The sequence below is a fragment of the Scardinius erythrophthalmus genome, assembly GCF_964197995.2.
Source record: "Scardinius erythrophthalmus genome assembly, chromosome: 19".
In the NCBI taxonomy this organism is placed as follows: domain Eukaryota; kingdom Metazoa; phylum Chordata; class Actinopteri; order Cypriniformes; family Leuciscidae; genus Scardinius; species Scardinius erythrophthalmus.
The window spans coordinates 4230238-4254434 of NC_138239.1; the positions used below are offsets into that span (position 1 = coordinate 4230238).

Consider the following 24197-nt stretch of genomic DNA (forward strand, 5'->3'; position numbering starts at 1 on the left):
AGCGTTCATTTTGAGGATTATTTATATGGCAAACACAGAGAGCAGCATATCTTCATAAATCACCAGGAGAGCTGAGAACAATGAATGCTGTGTGAAAGACTCAAATTCTAGTTAGGCAACTTCACATTCAGTTTCTTGTTTATGTGTTTGTGAATGGAGAAATCCTACGGCCTCGTCTTCAACTGACTCAGAGCTGTCACGGAATGAGGCACTCTTTATTTACTTATATTTCCACTACCTGCTGTCTATAACCAAGAGGACAGGACCTATTTCAGCAAGCAGGAATGTGATGTAGCCTATGCAAGCATTTTTTCAACATCAAGCCCTTCCCCCGTTACTGAACAATGTTCTCCGTTTATAACGCTAACAAGGACTGTTTATGGTAGCAGGTTGTCTTAAAAAAACTGGTTTTTATTTACCCATAAACAAACACAAACTGTGGCTTTGACCGTGGTTCTGAGAGAGGTATTACTATAAGAATCGGTTCCTGCTACAATGGAAGGAAATGCGTCACAAACGCGTGGCTGACTCAAAACAAAGAGCGACAAAACAAAGTGATGGCCACTTAAAAACAGAGGGAGTTGGAAAGCAGGAGCGTATAGTGGAAGAACTTAACGAATGGAGCAGAAATAAAAGAGGTGGGGGGACTTTAAAGACGGACAGAAAGATTTATATTGTGAAAGGGTCTTCCCGTAAACCTTGGGTGTTTGGCCAAGGCAAATATGACCCATCACAGCGAGCACTTGTTCCGACAGGGCAGTAGAGGAAAGATGCAGAGGTATATCTGACAGTCTGAACATCCTTTACACCTCTTGTTTGGCAAATTATTTTGTCAGGTGTCGCTTTCCGAGGGCTTTTCATCACAGGCGCTGAACGCAATCGGAACGGCAGTGGGCTTGCTCTGTTAGATTTACGAGAAGTATGAATGGGCATGGAGATGAGGAGCAAGCTCTTGGAATGCGAATGTGTTTGTTTGACCAGCGTTCGCTGTCTGAGCTGATAAGATTCCTGTAAACCTGTCTGCATCTCCTCAATGTGCTAGACACTGAATGCCACACTACTTAAATAGGACAAATACACTCAGTCTATACAACAGCAAGAATTTCTGATAAGAATTTGTGAGCTCTTACAAAATTGTAATACTGGTTTACTGGCAAACATGTGAGGAAACTTTTGGTAAACATTGCCACATAATGGAATGAACTTAATTGTTCGAGTCAAATCTGTTACATATTAACAGCGATTGTCCTTTCATGAGGAGGAGCTGAAAAACAACCGAGTCCTCGTGGTTTAAAATGTAGATATCCTTGATGTAGCCTTCTGTATTTAAGCAACTGGGTGAGAGAAGCAGTGCTGTATTGTCATTAGCCTATAGACAATAATCAACAAATGTTAATAAAGAGTTACTTCATTAAATCCCATCTTTTTGCTAGTCCCTGATATGTAAACTACGGTTTATCATATTTTTCATCAGTAAAACAATTTGAGTAAAAAACTGAATTAAAGAATTGAAATGAATTTCAGCTGTTCTTAAAGTCTCCCTGTGGAGTAAATCAAGTTTTTAATGTTGTTTATATGGTTATGTGCTGTTTTTAATATGTTTTAAGACAAACCATGTGTAAATTCATAAGTCGACATCATTGCTGAGTATTTTCTTTTTAAAACTGCAGTGAACCAAAGACAGTCTCAAAAACACAGTTTGGTGTTTCTGACGTCACAAACTACCATTTAACCAATCAGATCATTGAGCTGCTGTGAGTGAGTGGAGGCGGGGCTCATTTGCATATTCATTTGCATATTCATCGTATACTATATATAATCTATCCGTATAATATATATATATTTACGTGTATGCTAAATGAGGCAAGGGTGTCAAATTTTGGTATGTTTTAGCTTACCTCAAGGGCATCCAAGATGTAGGTGTCTTTGTTTCCGCAGTAGTTTCAATTTTGACATTTTTAGGTCAAACCGTTCTTGTCTGTCAGTCATATAATGCAGGTCTATGGTCACTGTCTCAAAGAGCATGCACAGAGTCCAAATTAAACAATTCCCCATCGTAAGTACACATTGATGGCCTAAGACACGAAACGAGCGGTTTGTGTGAGAAAACGAACAGTATTTATATTGTTTTTACCTCTTGTACACTTTCCGGCTAGGGTGACCACCCGTCCCGCGTAGCGCGTGCGCGCACAGCGTTTGAAGCCCAATTCATGCGTCCCGCAAATTGAGACCGTGTCACGCATAATCCATGCTTGCTCAAAAAAAAGTTGGTCGCTCTATCCTCGAGCCCCAGGTAGCCAAACGAACATTACTTGACAGTTCAGCACGCTATTGTTGCCACACCCACCCCTCAGTTGAACTGCTGACTGTTGTCAACTTTTTCGTTGTTGTCATGACAGCGCACGCACGCGCATACCAAACACACTGGGAAGGAACTTTTAGATGCGCGCTTTCCAATTCGAAAAATGGAGAAAGAGACTGTCTGAGAGGCACCGCCATCATCAATTAAAAAGAGAAGGTGTGGGTTCAAGAAAGACTGGGAAAATGAATATTTGTGGCTGAAAGGTGTTGAGGGGGATACCGAGAGGGCTTTTTGTGACCTTTGCAAAACGTCCTTCTCAATCAGACATGGAGGGGAATACGATGTCAATCGTAGCCTATAATTTTTTTTTGAAAATACTTTTTTTTTAACTGTTCCTGTGGTGTTGAACAACTACAATTCCTGTTAATCCTATAATTTTATATTTTAATTTATTTAAAGTGAATAAATTGTAATGAAAAATAAATTCAATTAAATAGTAGCCTAAATCATAAGTGGAAGTGCATCTGTCAATTCATTGAATGTTCAAAATATTATGAATCTTTATTTAGAAAAAAATACACATTGGTTGGCCTATTCATGAGCATACATCAGCAATTATACATGTTTAGGGGAATAGGGCATTATTAATATACCATGATGATGTAAGGTGGTATGTGCCAGAAATGGGTAAACCACTATCCACAGTGAGTCTGCCCATGGGGTGGGGGCACCACCGCGCCAGGCAGTGTCCCACATTGTCCCTCAGAAACATACCCCTTGTCCCCCCTTGGGCTTATTAGCAGGTGGTCACCCTATTTCCGGCGCTTGCGCAGACTAAGCCAGAACGCGCGCACACGTCACACACCAGGAAGCGCGCGTGCCCTCAGATCACTTGGACTTGGTTGTGTACAAGAGGTAAAAACGATATAAATACTGTTCGTTTTCTCACACAAACCGCTCGCTTTATGTCTTAGGCCATCAATGTGTACTTACGATGGGGAATTGTTTAATTTGGACTCTGTGCATGCTCTTTGAGACAGTGACCATAGACCTGCATTATATGACTGACAGACAAGAACGGTTTGACCTAAAAATATCAAAATTGAAACTACTGCGGAAACAAAGACACCTACATCTTGGATGCCCTTGAGGTAAGCTAAAACATACCAAAATTGAATTTCAGAATGAACTATCCCTTTAAGGCATGACGCATTTTTTAAAGAAAAAAACTTTTAAATATGTGATTTTTATTATATTATTGACTACAAGGGGACTTTAAGCAGGCTTTGTGTCTGCTCTAAATAAAGACTCAATGGCACATAAAACATGTACTAAATACATTATGTCATCTCTGACCCATCTCAGCCACTAGTGTGAGAAGCGACTCTGATGCAGCCTTAAACTTCTGGCCCAGTCATGACAGAGTATATACTTTACAATCTGACATTTTATAGACAGGAGTTAACAAGTTCAAAGTTATACAATTTGCCTAGAAACAGGCAGCATAAGCTTTCACTATACTGAGTGTTTTATGAGCGATGGAAGCTGTGGATCAGCATCTAGGATTGAAACTTTTCCGGGTTTCCTTACTCTTCAGATCAGATGCATGAGTCAGATGTGATCTTTGCATGGTACTTTATGAAATAACCCAAGCTGTGGTGCGGTAAAATGCATCATGAAGAGGTGATGCAATAAATAAGTGATCATATTGCCTCATTTTCCATTATGTCTTGCATCATCACTTCATGATGTAAAGGCCTGCTGTCAATCCTGAAGAGAACAACCCGTGCTGACTCTATCTCGACGCGCATGACCTGTCGGTGCACGAGTTGAACTTCACCTGTCTCCACCTGCCCTTGTATAACACCCAATAATAAACATATAAAGATCAGGAGAGGTGAGACAGACAAAGCGAGTGACATTCTTTCCACTGCACAAACAGACGATACATTGAGTGTTACCCAGTCCAGTTTCCTATAACACGGAGATTAATTCCCTCCATATATCCAGCTTTACACATGTCTTCTGGATAGGAAGGAGAGTCCTCTGGAGGCAGAGCTCCTCTGCGGGGTTTGCTCCTTTGGAGCGTCCATTCTGTCCGGTTGAATGAAAGCGTAATGTGAGTGTGGAAAAGTGGAAAATGTAATTAAGCAGCTAAAGGGGGTTTCAGGCGCTCGGCACGAGCCTCCCTCATTCCTCCTCTCCGAGTCTCAGTGTTTCTGAAGCCCTGCAGGAGCACTGAGGTCAAGGGCGCATGCAGAGGTCAACAGTTTACAGCATATTTGGTAAGCATTTAACTTTTGCAACAAAAACTAATTAAAAGGGTATTTTTTGGTCTAGTGCACTATAGACAATCGTTAATAGCATGCAAGATGCTGTGAGTTTCAGTGCTTTTATGGGCTTTACAAGATCTTGACCAAAAATGATGCAGCTCTTGATGGAAATAACATTGATTTCCATCACCTTTTGGTCAAGATCTTGTATTGCCAATGCAAGAGTCCAGCACTCTGTAAAGTCTCCTCCAGGACATCCCAAAGACTTTCAATGAGTTTAAGCTCTGGACTCTGTGAAAATGATTCATCATATTCCTCACAGTCTTTCTTTCACAATCTGAGCCTGATGAATCTTGACATTGTCATCCTGGAATATGGCCATAATGTGTCTTCATACATGGTTGTTTAAGAAATGAAAGGCTACACACTCAATAAACACTTAGGGTTAGAAGAACTGTTGCCAAACATATAACATACTAGAAACATATAATAATCACTGCAATATTGATCCAATCATAGACTCAGCAACTTTTTTATTTTTTGGTCGGGCAGTGTATAATAAAATACAATAAACACTTTTTTTTTCACAGTAGTGATATACATTATGTATAGAGCTACAACAAGCTTAAAAAACACAAGCTCACTTTTAAACATCTTATGCAAAATTCTTAAATTGTAAAAAAATAACTAAAAATAGAATTGCTGCCGTATAGCAAAAGGTTTCTAATCTAGACTATAGATATTTCCTTCCAGGAAACAAACTTACTAAACAACAAAAGGGATTATTATTTTCACACAACTTATGTGAAAGCTTTATATATTTTAAACTTACTGCATTTGGCTAGTGTGTGTTTTAAACCAGGGGTCGGCAACCTTTTTGTCATGAAGTGCCATTTTTAAGTTAATCACTGTTCCATAATCATATTTAAAAATTTCATAATGGCTAAATTGAAAGATTTACACATTATACAGTAAACCTGATGATCAAACTTGATCAATCACAAACTTAAACTAGAAATAGTGCATGAAGCAATTTTCCACATTTTTTTTTTAATGTCAAAATCCTACAAGTTTGTTTGTTTCAGGTTTAAATGAGACTTTGAATAACAGATATCCAGTGTGACACTTCTGAACTCTACATGTGAACAGAGTTTGCACATCACCGATATACTTGGCTGAATCTCATAAACGTATAGCAGAAACTCTTTTCTTTTTATCTCAAAGCTAAGCGCAACAAATCCAGCAGAACAAACTGTAAGCTGTCAGTCAAACTGACTTAACTTGTGTGATACATGTCATGATCTGTGCACTTAACTAACTTAAATATCCTAATAAAACAAGCTGTGTTCCTATGAGGAGAGATTACCTCAAAATGTAGATCTGTATGCAGATACGAGGTAGCCTACTTTATCTAAATGATATACATACAACTCTCTCGGTTTTGCTCACGTGCCAGCGATTAACCCTCGGCGTGCCAGTGTTGGTGTGCCTTAGTCTGACTTAGTTATTGAATTAATATAGGACACAGCAACAACTAAGAAAGCATCTCCAAGTCAGAACTATCTGTTTTATGAAATGTACACACAAATGACTGATCTTGATATGTGACCCTGGATCACAAAACCAGTCATAAGTCGCACGGGTATATTTGTGGCAATAGCCAACAATACATTGTATGGGTCAAAATTATAAATTTTTCTTTTATGCCAAAAATCATTAGGATATTAAGTAAAGATCATGTTCCATGAAGATATTTTGTAAATTTCTTACCGTAAATATATAAAACATTTATTTTTGAATGCAGTGAATGTTGCACAATCGTGAACATAAGTGGACAACTTTACAGGAGATTTTCTCAATGTTTCGATTTTTTTGCGCCCTCAGATTCCAGATTTTCAATAGTTGTATCTCGACCAAATATTGTCCTATCCGAACAAATACATCAATGGAGAGCGTATTTATTCAGCTTTAATGTGATGTATAAATCTCAATGTAAAAAATGTACCCATGTGACTGATTTTGTGGTCCAGGGTCACATATATGTTCTGTTCTAATTATGCAGCAGAAATAAACACACGTCTGGAGTTTCATGTAAAGATTCTCTTAGAGTCGGTAGAGGACTGTAGGGTTCACAAAACACCTACAAATTATTCCTGCCTTTTGATCTGCAGTGTGCACCTGTCCGTGCGACTCTACCTTGTGTTCATCACCCCTTCTGACAGGCCATCAGAGCGCATCTCTCAGCGTGACAGCGGTCAACACTCGATCCAGCCTGACAGCTGACCAGGTACTGCCGCCAGCCAGGAGCGCCGGGAATGTGGACGCGGAGGGAGAAGTAGTTTAGGGATGTCTGAGCAAAATGAGATAATTGATCTCAAAAAGAGTCGGTAACCAAACAGTTATTGACTTATAATTTTTTTTCCTACTGTATGGAAGTCAATGGGGTCCATCAACTGTCTGGTTACCCACATTCTTCAAAATATCTTCTTTTGTGTTCAGCAGAAGACTCACACTCTCAGGAAAAAAAAAAGGTACAAAAGCTGTTTCTGTGGCGGTACCTTTTCACCTAAAGAGTGCATATTAGTCCCTCAAAGGTACATATTGGTACCAAATGTGTACATATATTAGAACCTAAATGGAATATATTAGAACCCTTTTGAAGGGTACTGTCCCAGTGACAGCTTTTGTACCTTTTTTTCCGAGAGTGCATATAGGTTTGAAACAACTTGAGCGTGAGTAAATGATGACAGAATTTTCATTTTGAAATGAACTATTCCTTTAAAGTGCAGTACGTAATGTCAAGTACAATAATGAAAGGTCAGTTACAATTCTGTAGGCAAAAAAAGGCCCATTGTCTACTGTTAATCTAGAGTAGTGATGTACAGACGAAAACAGAGACCAGATTGAAGCAGCTTTCTGTTGGTCAGTGCTGTGAATTCACAGAACCATCTTGAAAATGAGCAAAATCTGCATAGTCCACAGAGCAATGGTTAATTTGTTCCTATTTTTAAGGGGCTTTCGCACCGGGTTGTTGTGACTCAGTTATGGGAACTAGTCACCAGGGCGGTCCCCCGAGAACTAAATGTTCCCCTAGGGTCGTTTTCTTGGTTGCATTCATACCGTCAGTATGAACTCGTCAGCCGACCAACGGTGACGACATTTAAGTGTGATATTCAACAACGTCCATTAATGATGGGCGCTGTGATTGGAGCTGTGTTTATGTTGTGTCGTGAGTTTCGTGATAACAGACGGAATGTAGACGTATATGTTATGAGATTGAAAGAGCAAAAAGGAGGGCTAAGAAACACAGGCCTGGTTTCACAGACAGGGTTTAGATTAAGCCAGGATTAGGCCTTAGTTCAATTAGGACATTTAAGTAGCTTTTATAAATGTGCCTTAGAAAAACATTACTGGTGTGAAACTTGAGACAAAACAATGGAAGCAAGTTGCTTCCAGTTAAAATATGTGACCCTGGACCACAACACCACATGGGTCACATGGGTCATTAGATTTAATAATGAATAGCTGGATAAATAAGCTTTCCATTGATGTATGGTTTGTTAGTATAGGACAATATTTGGTCGAGATACAACTATAGAAAATCTGGAATCTGAGGGCGCAAAAAAATTGAAACATTGAGAAAATCTCCTTTAAAGTTGTTCATTTATGTTCACGATTGTGCTGCATTCACTCACAAAAATAAATGTTTTATATATTTACGGTAGGAAATTTTCATAAAACATGATCTTTACTTAATATCCTAATGATTTTTGGCATAAAAGAAAAATTTATCATTTTGACCCATACAATGTGTTGTTGGCTATTGCCACAAATATACCCGTGCGACTCGAGACTGGTTTTGTGATCCTGGGTCACATATTTCAAACGTGCATTTTAACTGGCCAACAATCTCCTATGACAACTTGCAGACAAAGGCGACACTAAATACAGTCGACATTGGCTTTCTGTATATTTATGTCTTATGGCTGTTTTCCATGTTCATGGAGTTAGTTCACGTAAATTGTGTGTGTTTACACAGCTTTTTAAAAATGGCAGGTGTCTGCGTTTCATATGGCATACGTCACTCATAGTTGGGTTAGGACCTACTCTGAAGTAGGAGCTTATTTTGTCCCCCCAAAAGGTGTTCCTGTAACTAAAAAGTGGGAAATTCCACCAATAGTTACAGGAACTATTAAAACATTCCTCCGGTGCAAAAGCCCCTTTTAGTCACCGACAAATGCTCCATTCCAATTGGAATGTCAGTCCCTTTAATTCCATGTTAAATTGGGGAAAGCCAATAGCTGTGTGCCAGGGCTGAAGCACCTGAGGGGTTTGCTTCTGTAAATCCATGACAGGTCTAAATCGAACACTTACAATTTGCAGCCCGGAGGAAGACGGGAGAAAATCTGCATTCATCTTGTCATCCCCCATCATAACCCAAAGAAAATGGAAATAAAAAAATAAAAAACCGAGCCCCAAAAATGTGAGGGGGAGACGCCAGCAGAAAGCAGCGCGAGCCCGAGCCAGAAACAGAGCGTGTTTGATCCGCTTAGCATGGCTCTCTCCTGCCTTTTGATGCATGGCTAGGAGGAGAGTAATTAGCAATTAACAATCAGGGCTTAACGAGTGGAAGTTATTATCAAGCGAGGGTGAAAACATATCTAGCACGTTAACAAAGCAAAGCGAAAAGACTGTAATTCTCTCATTTCCATGACATCTCGGAGGCCATTTTTCCCCCACTGCAACAGATCAAACAGGCTCCGACAAAAGGCCTCAAATCTCCCCCACTCTTCCAAATTAGCTAAGCCTCTCAGCTCCATCATCCCAAACATGGCTCGCGTCAACAACCCTAGCCGTTCATGAGTGCCGCCACAATCCTCAATCCCTGCCGCCCCCTCCTCTCCCTCGCTGGAAGATGACGACGGCGACGAAGAGGGGAAAAACTCCCACTGATGTCACTCTGAATTTGCAGACATCAGGACACAAAGTCTCCCAGAGTTACCAGAACAGGAAACTTCGTCTCTCGTTTTCCCCCCCGTCTCAAATGTTTGTTTTCAGTGCCTTTGTTTTAATGATGTGTTTTTCAGAGGAATGCATGAAATAACGGTGATTGTGTATGAAATGGCCAGGCCTGACAGCTTGGGGAACTCCGCAGTGGTAAACAGGCGAAGGCCTGACCGCGTTTCCCTCAGCCTCGCTCTGACATATTCAGGCCTTCGTAATGTTCCTTATTTCGCTCCGATTACCTCTCATGTTCGCCGCTGCCCTGTCTTAGAGCGTCTTCGGGGAGGGAGGTGATCTAAGATGGCAAACGGGACTTTCAATCTTCACTGTCTTATTGTGGACATCAAAACACTAGCTAATGTTGGAGTTTGCATTGCAGAGGAAAGCTGTTTTGGGAGGCTCCGAATGTCTGGACATGTCCCGCCTCTCTTCTGATCGTTTCTGGAGAAAGGTAAGAACGAGGCAGAGTCAGAGAGCTGTCACATCCACTACTGGAGATTAGACCTAGAGATGTTGGCACACAGAGGACACTGGGTCTCAGTAACTATAAGCTTGTTTTCTTAAGGTTCTTATGGCTTCAAACGCCTAGTCTGTCACATGTTGAATTAATTACATTACAGTCTGGAGAAACTTCTCCAACTTGCTTCTTTTACACAGCTTTAATGGAAGCATTTTGGTTGTTTTCTTGCTTTTTATCTCCCAAATAATCACCATTAGTAGACTAGGAGAAACCTGGAGGAGAGTTGTTTTCATGTTGAAACATGACACACGATTGTGGCTGGGACTCCTCTAAAAACCCGTTTAGAAATATGTATACACTCAGATTAACAGATGGTTTGAAGTCATTTTAAAATAGCCTGTACTTAAACAAACAACTGAAACTGTCAGCAGCAATTCCTTCAAAGGTTAACTTGCCCGCTTTGGAATGACAATACCGTTGCAATTGATGAATCTGAGCATCGTTTAGATTGCCAAGCTTTTTATTTTCTGTGGCCTGCTGCCATCAAGATGGTTTAAATAAGGCAGGATTAGTGGATTTGGGGAATTAGCAGCAAAGTTGGCAGGCAAGACCCCGGCACTAAAAGTGGAGAGCAAAAAGAAAACAAGGTCTTTAAAAACAGGCTCATTCTACACCTCATTTACAGCTGTTTATTCATCTGCATCAACTCTTAGATACGAACTACTGAAATCAAAAAGTATACTTTGATATAGAAGTTGCTGACATGTGCATGGAACACACTAGAGGAAGCACTTGTTTTCCCCAACCCATAATGCACTACACTTTACTGTTAATGCAGCACTAGAGCTGATCGAGTGGGCGCTGAAAAAAGAAACACAACCATCAACCTTTCCTTCAGCTCTCTCAAAACACCCTGAAACGGGGGTCCAACACACACAGGGCCAGTTTAACAGCAGTCCAGAAAAGGTTACGGTGCCAATCTAGGACGGAAGGGAAAACAGACGGAAAGAATCTTGTTATTAATTCTTTTATTAAAAGACTTGATTCTATTAAATGGCCCAAATACATTTATCCCGTAGTTCCCAATTAGACATGACAGCTCTTGCATTACCAACAATAAATATAGCAGAGGGCAGATCCCCAGGCCAACAAAGACCCCTGACAATGACCCTTGTGTTTAATGATGAAAACAAGCGCTCTCTCGCTCGCTCAGCTGTGGGTTCTCTCCCACACACACACCCCGTTCATGTCTACACTCCCTCAACAAACACTCTCACACACTCAGGGTTTGTGTTTGAAACCATGTTTAAAGCTTAAAAGCGATCAGGGTTGACAGCGACGACACGTCAAGACATTTTTCCATCATCGTGAGGCTTGAGCGCAAGAAAACAACACATGTATGCAGATACACACATACATAAGGCCTTTAAAATGCAATGCACAGATGAACACACTCAACTGCATTCTCCTTGGAAAATTACAAAAACAAAAAGACGTTGACTACAATGAACCAGTTTAGAAATAAGAGTGCTCATGATTTAGACGCTTTTTGTTTTCCAGTTTTTGGGAATAATTGAAAATTGACTTCTTACTTCATACAGACCTAAAAAAGGGAACAAAATGAAACAATTTGTGGATGAATTTAAAACCTAAAACACTTTAAAAGTAAAAACTAAGAATAAGAGCAACAAAATCAGTAACTGAGGAAAGTAGCAATGCAACTTGATTTATTGGTGTCATAAAGAACATGAGAAAAGACAAATAGCATATAAATTATAAACAAATACACACAGTACATGTAAATGTACCAAATGCCATTGCTTGTAAGGGCAGAAACATTAAAGAAGGCCAACATTAACAGACTCCGGTCTTCTGTACATCATGTCCACAGGCCCTCCATTCAACTCCTCGATCACACTGTAAATCTACAGTTTCCCGTTGGCAAAAGCCCCCTCCTGGAACTGAGGGATAAAGCTCTTGAAGTAAGCCCTGTGGGTGAGAGAGAAAACGAGAGAGAGTAAGACGAACAGAAAAGAAAGAGAAAGAAACAGGACATCAGCAGTGTCATGTAGAAACTTACATGTGAAATCACCCTGACCTCCTGACTGTTGACGAACGACTACAGAACAATGCTTTCTTTATCAAAATACAAGATAAGCATAGATCTTTGCTGTTGTCAAGTCACATTTGTTAATGTAGCGCTTTATACAATACAGATTGTTTCATAGCAGCTTTACATTAATAAACACTTCAATTCTGCTATGAAGCAGCTGCTAAAAGACAATAGTGTCATTGCTCAAGTCAGCTTAGCATTGATTCAGTTGAGCAACTGTGTAAAACTGTGTAAAAGTTCAATTCAGCTATAAAACAGCTCTGGAGAAAACAGTGTCGTCATCATCCAGCTCACTATCCAATAGTGTCAGCACAGTCATATCAATAATAGTGCTACATTTTAAGAGGTCTCACATAATTGGTATGAAGAGTAATGAAACTGCTCTGACTACTAAAATTTTAGTATTGTGAGTTTGTGACAACACTAATAAAGCAAAAATACACACTAAAACCAATCAGGTCGACTAACAGATGCAGTAAATGTCCAGTATATGCTGATAATCACGGCGTCTACATGTTTAATCTCTGCTTGATTGAAGCCAAGCTGGAAAGCCTGAGCAAAAGAGATAAGGTACGGGCCGAACACACACAGAAGAAATGTATTATCTCTGACACTTATCGCACTCGGGACAAAGAGTGCTCTCCAGCTATGAGGTGTGGCTGGGAGAAAGGTCCAAAGGTAAATACTACACATTCCAGTGGCCACACTTCAACTGCACTCAGGTCACACCATTACACATGAAGAGGAAGCGAATGAGAGAAATGCCATTCCACAGGGAGCTCTTTTGTTGAGAGGATTCCTCATTCAGCAGTTCTTACTTGGCTCGTTTGGCCATCTCGTTGCCGTCCCAGCGTGGACTGTAGGGGTACGACTTCTGCACCTGAGAGTAGAGCTGCCCACTGCTGGTGAAGTGATAGATCGACTGAAACGTGAGGGTGGGTTGATCTCGAGGGAAGTACAAAGGCAGGTCCACTACCGGAAGACAAGAGAACAGCTCAAATACAGATCATCCAGAACAGACACGAGGTACATGACATATGATACCACCATGACCCAGAGATAAGAGTTCATATTATTATCACATTATGTAAAGGCAACCATTGGAAATACGTCACTCTAGTGACATTTCGGCACATTTCTCCTTGCGTAATACAAAATTACGACATCAAAACACCTTTACATAGTGCATGATTTGTAAACTAAAGCATTTTGACAATCTGTATGGCTTTTCTGACATAAACTTGCTCTGAAGATAAGCAGTGCACTCGTGATCCGTGTCAAGATCAACCTAATGAAATGTTGTTGCCACAATCCCATTTCAGAGAAAATTGAACACGCTATTTATTGGACGTTTCACTTTGAAAGTACACACGGCATGTTTTCTCATCACAAAGGGCTGTTTTTAATAAACCCGCGTCTACAATGAAAACAATAAAGTTGCTTGTAGTGCCTTTTGTGGATGTGTCACCTAAAAAGTGCAGTGAAATGTACCTGGAGCCACGTATTTCAGGTTCTGCAGTAATGTAGTTTCCAGTGAGTCTGGATTGCATAAAGGTGCGCATGTAAAGGGAACATATTTGTGTATCTCACCATGGACCAGGAAGCAAAAGTCTTTCCACATCAGCAGAAGCGTGAGCTTGGTAAACCCAACAGCATCATACTCTACCACCCCCCTGTGTAGTCAAAACAGAGAAATATATACTTCATAACATTGTTGGATAAAATATGTAATCTTGGCATAGCCAATATAGCATCCAATAGCCGCACAGAGGCTAGATAGTGGGATAACCCTTCCCAACATGGTCATCATTTCCATTAAAAAGAAGATCTTAGCTTGCTTTATATTTTATTTTGATAAGGCATATGCGGACATGATACAATATTGAACAGATGCAATAGTCACAACTCCCACAACTCATGCCCTTCCCTCCCTATCAAACAATCCACCAAAGGAAATGATAAAGAAAATGGAAGTGACAGTAAATAACCAAGAAGAAATAACAATGAATTAATGCTCCAAAGCCATCTTTGCCAATATCTGCAATTTAATCTAGCCTTAAAATGTATTTCAAACCTACTGCGAGTGAATTAAATATAGAGTGGACCCAAAAGTATTTAAGCCACCATTAAAAATGTAATTATTTTGTCATCTCATGCAATGACATTCATGTACAAATTCTTTTTAGGGCCATGGTATCTTCTGGGACATTATCAGAAGATGTTTAATATGGTAATTCTGAAGAGAACAGCACTGAAAAACCATGGTAATGCAAGAGATATGAATATTGAGTTGCCCTACTAAATCCCAAAAAGCAAGTTTCCCATAATAGCCTACATTAATGCCACTTTAATAAATCGACGTGTAAGGTTGTGGCTCTTGCCAGACTGCCTTGTCTGACAATGTATTAAGGTGTGTTAATAAACCGGAGACATCGTGGTGCCTTGTGTATTACAGCCCATTATAAAGAGACTGTCTGTACTTGTTTATGAGATTAGAAGCAGAATTATCCTCAGTAATTAAGAAAAAAAAAAAGGAATTAGTGTTGGTAACTAATTTCTCATGATCAGAGGGGCGTGGTGAGCAGCTATACTGGTTACCACTACAGGCCTGGACTGGCAAGGCCAGTTTTATTCATTTATTGTCTCGATTCGGTCTCAAAATGTCTCCAAATCATCACTTTTAGCTTTCTACAGGGCTAGAAGTTTAAATAAAAAAAAACCTCTGCCAGAGAATTCTGGTTTTAATACTGAAATCAGTAATAACACTTCTAATGTAATAGGCTCATTTTATGATACATTGCTTGTGTTTTTCTCATTTGTAGGTCGTTAAATGTCTGCCAAATGAATGTGCTTTTTTCCCCCAAATGTCACAGAGTTAAATCAAGCAGTTTTTAACGGTAAAAACGGACTCACATTCCAAAGTGACTGAGAAAGGCAGCAATGTATTCTCTCCTCTTGTGATATCCTTGAATGACATACTGAACCTGAGTTGAGAAAAACATCAACAAAAAAGAGAATTAAATGAAAGTGCATTGATAGAAAAAGAGCAAAATGCATGCGGATGCAAATTGACAATAAAGTATTGCATTAGGCCAGGGATTATGACAGGAATCAATGTTCAATTTCAACAACAATAAAAAACTGTATTTCATAATCACTTGATGTATGATTAATCAGATGATATATTGAGCACATGTCTAGAGCTCTACTTTATTAGTAAGAATAAAACTGATATATTTTCTATCAAGGAAAATACGTTAGAAGATGAGCAGATGTTTCCTTCTGTAGGCGTCTGCGTTTGCATGTCTTTGACTCGCTTGCATTGCTTACATTAGGTTAGACTCTTAGAGTTAGATGAAATGCTTAAGTTTCTAGTAAAGGTACGAGCCAAATGGTGACCCTCTTGGAATCTGCTGTACTCATTTTTAGGGATTTTTGACATTTTATTGACAGAATAGCACACGACATATGGAAATACTTGTGGAAAGAGAGATAAAAATGGGTTTAAAGGGATAGTTCTTTTACTATGGAAGTCAATGGCTACCGTCAACCGTTTGGTTACCAGCATTTTTTAAAATATATTATTTTGTGTTCTTCAGAAGAAAGAAACTCATACAGATTTGGGATAACCTGAGGGTGAGTAAACGATGACAGAATTTTCATTTTTGGGTCCTCTTTAAGACATAATGTCTGTTCTAATTCAAACCTTTATTTACTAGACAAGTACCAAGACTTGTAATTGTTTACTTGTTTGTATCATTATTTAAAATTAATTTATTTTCCTTTATTTATTTCTATTCCTTTTTTATTCAAGGCGTTTCGTTTTTTCTGTAAAGCTACATAATGTCACTTTCACTAATTTCACTCAATTTAACTTAATCAGTAAAAATTATTATTGTAACATTTTCATCAAAGTAGTAAACAAAAATGATATGGAGAGAGATGGTAAGTGAATACTGTACACAACTCGAGCTTGAAAATCAAATTGGCATCTTCTGTGTAAGAAACAACACCTGTGTATCTTGTCACGACTGCAACAAGGAGAATCAATGTCTTGCAAACTGAACTAGTTCTTTGTCTTTCAGCACTGATCTATTAGATCAGATTAGATATAGAGTAGTTGCTCAATGTGAAGTGAGCGGATTGTTTTCCACAGGTGAGATCAGGATTAGAGCAGCTCAGGTGTTGGTGTGTCCGATGTGTGATGTAAGAATCAATGCTCATGACTCATAGAAGACCCACATCTGAGAGAAACATTACGCTGATCAATGAAAAAAGTCACGCACACTTGCTCGTTTTGTTTCTCTAAGCCTGGATTGTTGAGAGGAGGAGTGTCAGGAACTTTGGATCAGTGAACTCTACACCCACACAGGGAGCGTGGGAGATGCTGACAGGTGAGATCACTGCTAAAACCTGCTCGATTACAACAGTTCAAAGTCCAGCTTCCGGTGTCCGTGTGCTCAATCCGAAATAGAAAATACCATTCATAATTGTTTTACTGAGCAGATGCATGTGTGTGTGCATCACTTTCACAAACATAACGTAGGTCATGAAACCTGTGCAATATCTGAACTGAGTTGAACTGGTCTGTCTTTATATAAACTATAGAGTGCTGCAATGATAACATCATTTTGTAGGCTAACCCGGAAGTCAGCATAACTGGTTCCCTGGTTCCCTCGACAAAAACCCAATTGGATTTTTCCATTGAGCATCAAACGTTTATGATTCTTTATGAATTTTGAAGGATAAATTAAATAGCCTGAAGTATACATGACGTTGCTACTGCGACTCAAATAAATATGAAAAGGGAAAACAACCACAATCAGGTATGCCAGTGGTTCCCAATCCTGGTCCTGATGTACCCAAGGCTCTGCACATTTTAGATGTCTTCCTAATCAAACACAGCTGGCTCAAATCATTGGTAAAGACTCGAAGACCTCAGATGTATGTGTCAGATGTCCAGGACCAGGGTTAGAAACCACTGCAGTATGCAAATATTATGATAGCATCATCAGTCTTGGTTGATTTCAAACTACACGGCATTCTACCGATGTGGTTGACGGGAGAATTTTAATCTTAGGCAGATGATCTAAAACTTAAAGTGCCCATACTATGCTACTTTAAAGGTTCCCAATTTTATTTTGGAGATTTTTTCTGCAAAATATTTCCTACATAGAGTTTACATGCATCTAAGGTCAAAAAACATTATTTTCATGTACATTGCGCATCACCCCATTTCTCAAAAAGTCTGAAAATGGTTCGTTCAAAGATTCAGGGCCCTATCTTGCACCCAGCACAATTGACTTTGTACACCGACGCATGTATCATTCCTATTTCGCACCCGACGCAAAGCAGACTTTTCCCTCCACAGACGCACGTCGGTAAATTAGGGAATGAACTTGCGGAACAAGCGCGTCTGCTCTTATAGGGAATGTGAGATGTCGCTCTGATTGGTTTATTTCACGTTACGCCCAAACCACACCTATGAGTAATGAAGCTACTTCAGACCAACCCATTTTAGATTTGCGTCGGGCGCAAGAGTCATTTATCCCGCTGGTATAATAGCAACAGCGCCCAAGATCCACCCACAAAGTTACTTGCGTTTCGCGTTTGATACTTGCGTTTCAGATCATTAAAATAGGGCCCTCAGTCTCTCTAAACTCCTCCTTTCCGTGAGCCTGCTCTGATTGGTCAGACGGGCAAGCCTGTTGTAATTGGTTTAACACTTACAGCGCATGTCGGAAACAAAACACCTATTACCATATCTGAATTTCGGCTCCAGAGGCTTCCTCAGCGATTGATGCAGTGATACAAACATGAACGATGGCGTCCGATTTCCATATAGATTCCAGCGCGAATGAGCCTTTTGAAGCACATGCAAAGTGGATTCACAGCGCAGAAAACAGCGTCTTCAATGATGTGAGACTGGAATTGCTGACGACGGCAGTTCAGAATCAATTCTTTCTTTTAGGGAACAATAAGGTTATTTGTCGTGGACTTTGATCTTTAAAATGTCGCTGACCTTTTACATTCACAAACATCTATATTACACACTGCATGAAAGGTAATATTCGAGAAAGCATAATAGAGGAATTTTAAAGTGATGGTTCACTCAGAAATGAAAATTCTGTCATAATTTACTCATCTTCATTTCCTATCAAACCCACAAGACTTTGGTTAAAATTGAAAACAAAAATTAAGATATTTTTTAATGAAACCTGAGAGATTACTCTCCCTCCATTAGAAGATTCAAAAAGGTAATTAAAATGTCATAAAACGAATATGAATCGAGTGATTTAATCCATCACTCGATGAACAGATTTTATTTAGGTAAACAGAAGCTTGTTGGTTCATGGGTTCTTGTGCTTCGTGCACGCAAGTTTGAGCTTGCTTTTACCATATGTGATGTGTTTCTATATGTAAATCTGCTTATCATATAAAGCGATCATACCTCTTCACAAAACTTGGATTAGACTGTTTGATTAATGTGGATCAGTTTAACGACGCCTTTATGACTTGCTTGAATCTTCTATAGTTTGATCTTTTTAATGGAGGGACATAAACCTCTCAGGTTTCATAATAAATATCTTAATTTGTGTTTTAAGACGATCCTTCGAGCTATTTACTACACAAATTTTGAGTCGATATGCTAGACTTTAAGCACTAAAATAGATAATAGGCATCCGAAAAACACATGAACCATCGGATTTGTTTAATATTAACTTAAACTGGGGGCAAGACAATTTCTCTGTTGTCACTTTTGTCATTTTTGGACTAGACTAACGCGTGACCTAAGTTCAGGTGAGTGTGTCCTGAGGAGCGGGTGGCCACTGGAGGGGCATGAAGTGTAAGATTGGAAGGGTTGATTATTCATGCTGTCTGTGTGGATATGAGGAGCGGGGCTGAACTGAAGGAGAGATGTCAGGGGAGAGCAATGTCAGTGACTCCTCAGGCCAGTGACAGTCACATTCTTATTTCCACTTGTCATATAGCCTTGTCAAAACTGACCAGAGATGTACACATGCATGCAATTCATGCAAACACACTCAGTTGCTTAGAACGTGTTCATGAACTTAGCAGCACATTATTGTGTACTATACACAAACACACACTTCACTGATAGTGTAACCTGATTGATTCTGCGATCTCAGTGATTAAATGAAGGAACTTTACCTTGTTTGTGAGTAATTGGCACACTTGAGGCACGTAGTCAATGAGGCAGCCTCCACTGGGGAATGCTGGGATATGTAAAGCCGAAGACCCTCCAAGTGCACTGAGAGAGGGAGGAAGAGATAAAAGAATATGAAACGTTTTAATTCACCTTTGTTGATAGGAAAAACCATGACTCTTATCTCATTCAGCAAAATCAGTTTCTGTGTTTCTGAAGGTCAGCATTCGGTGAAACCCTAAAGCTGCTGATCTTCCAGGATCACTCCCTAAACACTCCTCCACATTATCTGGAGCACTTCATTAGTGTACAGAACATGGAACAGCATATGCAACCCATTTCCGTAATCCGACACTGTAATATTATTGTGAAATGTAAATGTGTATAGTCATCAAAACTAAGAAATAACAAATGGAAATAGGGGAATTACTGTGACCAAAAAAATGTTAAATAAGTGAAAATGCTAATATATTTTAGCTACTTAAAAGTAGTCCTGTGAAGATGATTAGAGGTCTGCACACTGTGCATTTTCTCAAACAATTTGAAGAGGTGCCATCTGGCACGCTTTTCCAACAGTCTTGGAGTTCCCATGAATGTGGGGAATTTGCTTGCTATTTTTATTTTACTAGTTGGATTAAGTCATCTATAAAAATCAACAGAATTTTTTTTTATAGTTTTCTTGTAGTTTCGCTGTCAAAACAATCCCTGTTCACACAGATAAATGCTAAATTCAGGTATGATGGTATATGATTGAGCTGAGAACATGTTAAGAGCTTAAAATGTGTAAATGAGTTAAAACAGTGTTCTATCTATTAAAATCAAAAGATTTTTTGATTGTATTTTTTTTTTTTTTGTAGTTTCGCTGTCAAAACTATCCCTGTTCACACAGACCAATGCTAAATTCAGGTATGATGGTATATGATTTAGATGAGAACACTTAGATGTGTAAATGAGTTAAAACAGTGTCAGGAATCCCTCCGTCTCACACACACACACACACACACACACACACACACACACACACACACACACACACACGAAGATCTGCTGCGAGGAGACCCGGTTTTGACGCCTGTACTGAACTGTGATAGGCAACATCGCGGCATGAATGGGAAAAAAAACAGGAATGCGTGAGCATTCTGTCCGTTTTAGGGTCGCATCTTCCTGTTTTTGGTTGGTTTACATGTCTTTGGTCCGTGCCGTGCACCAGAGCTCATTTGGAAGTGGACCGAGATCTTTTCAGCGGGTTTGGATGGCAGCTTTCACACTTGAACCGCACTAACAGAGCATTCGCACCAGGGTTCGCTTTATTTGAATCAAACATGCCAAGTGTGAACACACCCTTAGAAATCTGAACAATACATTCTTCCCCTGCTTTCCACATGATCAGATGAGTGAATGGAGAAAAACAACCCGCACAAATAGATAGGATTGTAAAAGGACACTAGAACTCGCCAGATCAATGCAGGGTGAGATGACATGATGGGCTCATGAAAAGTATGATGTAGACGAGACAGAAAGAGAAGCTCCATTAACGGCTCTTATGTTGGAGGTTTGGTTATTAGATGCTTATTTTGGTTGGAGGGTCCTTTCCTTTTAGCAACAGCTGGAAAAAATAAGGCAACACATCTTTTAATAGAATATGAAGGAAGATTATAATATACTTATTAAAACATTTAAGATATTCTGCAGCCATTCTTTGAATATATGAAGAATAGCGACTAGAATCCTCTGTCAATTGGGTTTAGATCAACAATGCCCTTGACTGACAGTTAGATTACCTTTTTGCTGAAACAGTCTTTGGCAATATACAAGCATGTAAATGTCATTCACATCCATCAAGCTCCTGAAGTATATTCATAGACTGTTTGGAGATGTTAATGTGCAGACGTGTTATTTATTGACTGCAGAAACAGGAAATGATGAGGGACGCCACTCAAACACTATTCAGCTGTCAATTCCACATCGGGCTCAGTCATAACACAATGTTGTTGCCGTGTTACAATGACAATAGAGAAGCATCTCTATGGAGATCCGGCTCTGATGTGAGTGACGCGTGCCCATGCAAACCTCACTGCTATGGTGCTAGGGTGTTGCTATGTGGTTACTAGTGCTTTTGGGGTGGTTGCTAGGTCATTAGTATCTGCCCATCACAGTTGGTCCCTAGATATGGCAAGTTATGCATCAATGGTTTTGAGATCTGCATCTGCAGGTTGTGTGCAGGCATAACGCCAGCAGCCATAAGCAGCCCAGAGTAGATGAGAATTCGTCTGTCGGAATAGGATAGGCTTATGGAGGGGGGGATATTTGTTTAATAGCTATTTGAGGAAACCAAGAAAAATCTCAGCAGCAGGCGATATTTTTAGGGAAGATTATGGAATTACAACCTTGAACTGAAGTTGTCTAAGAATATTCTGTTCCGACTTTGCCTGAGCAGATTTCACAGGGATTCACAGAAGCCAACAGATTGAAAATATACAACAAGCTATGTAAAATAAATGGTATAAGAATGGAATAATATCTTGAATTAGTCAGCTGATTATGTGGTTTATACACTACTGGTCAAAAGTTTTGAAGAATTGAGATTTTTTTTTTATGTCTCAAGAGCAATGCTCACCAAGGCAGCATTTAGTATTTGATCAAAAATACAGTAAAACGGTAATATTGAGAAATATTATTACAATTTAAAATAACTGTTGCCTATGTGAATATATGTTAATATGTAATTTATTCCTGTGATCAAAGCTGAATTTTCAGCATCATTACTCCAGTCTTCAGGGTCACATGATCATTCAGAAATCACTCTAATATGATGATTTGATGCTGTAGTAACATTTCTGATTATGATGCTGAAAACAGCTTTTTTTTGGTGGAAATTGTGATTTTTGAAAACAGAAGTTAAAACTTTTATGCATCAAATTAATCAAAAGTGACGGATAAGACATTTATAATGTAACAAATGATTTATATTTCACATAAATGCATTTAATATATATATATATATATATATATATATATATATATATATATATATATATATATATATATATATATATATATATTCATCAAAGAACCCTAAAAACATTCATCATAATTTCCACTAAAGTATTAGGCAGAAAAAACTGTTGTCATAATTGATAATAATAATAAGAAGAACCATTATTAATAAATGAGTACCAATAATAGCTACCATTATAGAATGATTTCTAAAGAATCATGTGACACTGACAAGACTGCAATAATAGCTGCTGAAAATTCAGCATTGCATCATAGGAATAATTTTAAAACATTTTAAAATAGTTAAAACATTTATTTCAAATTGTAAGTATAGTATATTATAGTTTTACTGTATTTTTAATTAAAAAAGTGCAGCCTTGGTGAGCTTAAGAGAAAAAAAAACAGTATATTTATGTTTTATTTATTATTTAATAATTCCAAACTTTTGACCAGTAGTGTAAATATAGATATATCACTGATACGGTTTTTGTTGTGCTTTTCAGAGTGTTATTGGGCCATTGAGTGAACAGACCTGCAAGGAGAAAACAGTTTTACAAACACAAGAACAGAATAAACAACAACCGGAGACAAACATGCAAACAAGCCGCACAATTATACAAAGCATAACCCTTAAATAACCGACTTCTAAACAGAAAGAAATGCAATCAAAAACAGAAGAGAAAGAAGGGTGTAAACAGGAAAAAAAGAAGTGTTCGGTGCTCTGTCAAACTATAGAATGTGTAGGAGTGGATCTCGCACCATCGCATGTTGAAGGAGATGTGAAGTCCACTGTCAAACTCAGTGAGCACTTCACAGTCATAATAACACAGCCTGCTGTGTGGGAGTCGAGAGTGGCCATCACTGCAAGAGCGATACGCTGGGTAAACCTGCATGTGTGGATTCAGAGAGAGAGAGAGAGAGAGAGAGAGAGAGAGAAGGATTCCTGGGAGGGTTTTATTTCACTCAGCTCAGGCAGGCTGAGAGCGACCTCTCTCCTGCTCTCCTCTTTCAAGTCCCACTCACTCTCTCTCTCCGGTTCTGTGACGGGCCGCAGGGACGGCCGAATGACTGGCTGGCTGGAGGAGATGCTTTCTGTGCCAGCCTGGATGAGAGCGGAAGCAGGGGATTCCTCACGTGTGCTGGGCTTGTTTAAAGAAATACTTCACCCAACATGAAAATTGTCACTCTCGTGTTGGTCCAAACTCTGTCTGTGACTTTCCTTCTTCTGGGGAACACAAAAGTAGATCTTAAGCTAAGGCCCTGTTTACACCTGGTATTAAGATGTAAGTGTTTTGGTTGATCGGATCACAAGTAGACGAGGGAGACATTCCTGTTTACACCTGGTGTTTTTGTCCACTTTCAACCACTTCTGTCCTGATTTCTTCGAAGGGAGGGTCTATGAGCGGACCATGTATGAGCTTTTTCAGATCTTTTGATCTAATGGACGAAATAAGCTTGTGCAATTTACATGTGAACATGACCGGAGAAAACAGAAAAACACACAGAGAGCATCAGCTTTCGTATCTGTTCTGACAGCCGCCAAACGCAGTGAAAGCGTGTTAGAAATCAGGAATGGTGAGAGAACATTGTGCTTGGTACATTTTTCATCTTCAAACCAAACTTGGCTCTTCAGCTGATAGTTTAACTCCCGTCTGTCTAGCGCACTTCCCATAATGTTCACGCATTATATCAGTAGACGGAGAGTAGATGGTCTTTTGTGGCTGTTCGAACACATCAACCACAGGAGCGTTTACACTACGAAAGCAATCCAGTCGAATATGTTTTTGACTACCTCTGGAAGTGGTTGAAACGCAGCCGGCAAAACCAGCAATTCAGGTTTGAGAGGTGGCGCCCCGCCAAATCTCGCGAGAATCACGACT

The 24197-nt window shown here is 39.3% G+C and overlaps 1 protein-coding gene across 1 annotated transcript in view; it reads right to left on the minus strand.

Moving 5' to 3' along the window:
* Positions 1–11740: 11740 nt before the first annotated feature.
* babam2 (BRISC and BRCA1 A complex member 2) overlaps positions 11741–24197 on the minus strand; it is a 94464-nt gene continuing 82007 nt past the window's right edge. The window contains exons 8-12 of the mRNA XM_081347730.1: positions 19326–19425; positions 15066–15136; positions 13743–13825; positions 12971–13124; positions 11741–12028 (exon numbers count right to left, since the gene is read on the minus strand). Of these exons, the coding sequence (XP_081203856.1) occupies positions 11965–12028; positions 12971–13124; positions 13743–13825; positions 15066–15136; positions 19326–19425 (472 nt within the window). The 3' untranslated portion in view covers positions 11741–11964. The remainder of the gene's footprint in view (positions 12029–12970; positions 13125–13742; positions 13826–15065; positions 15137–19325; positions 19426–24197) is intronic.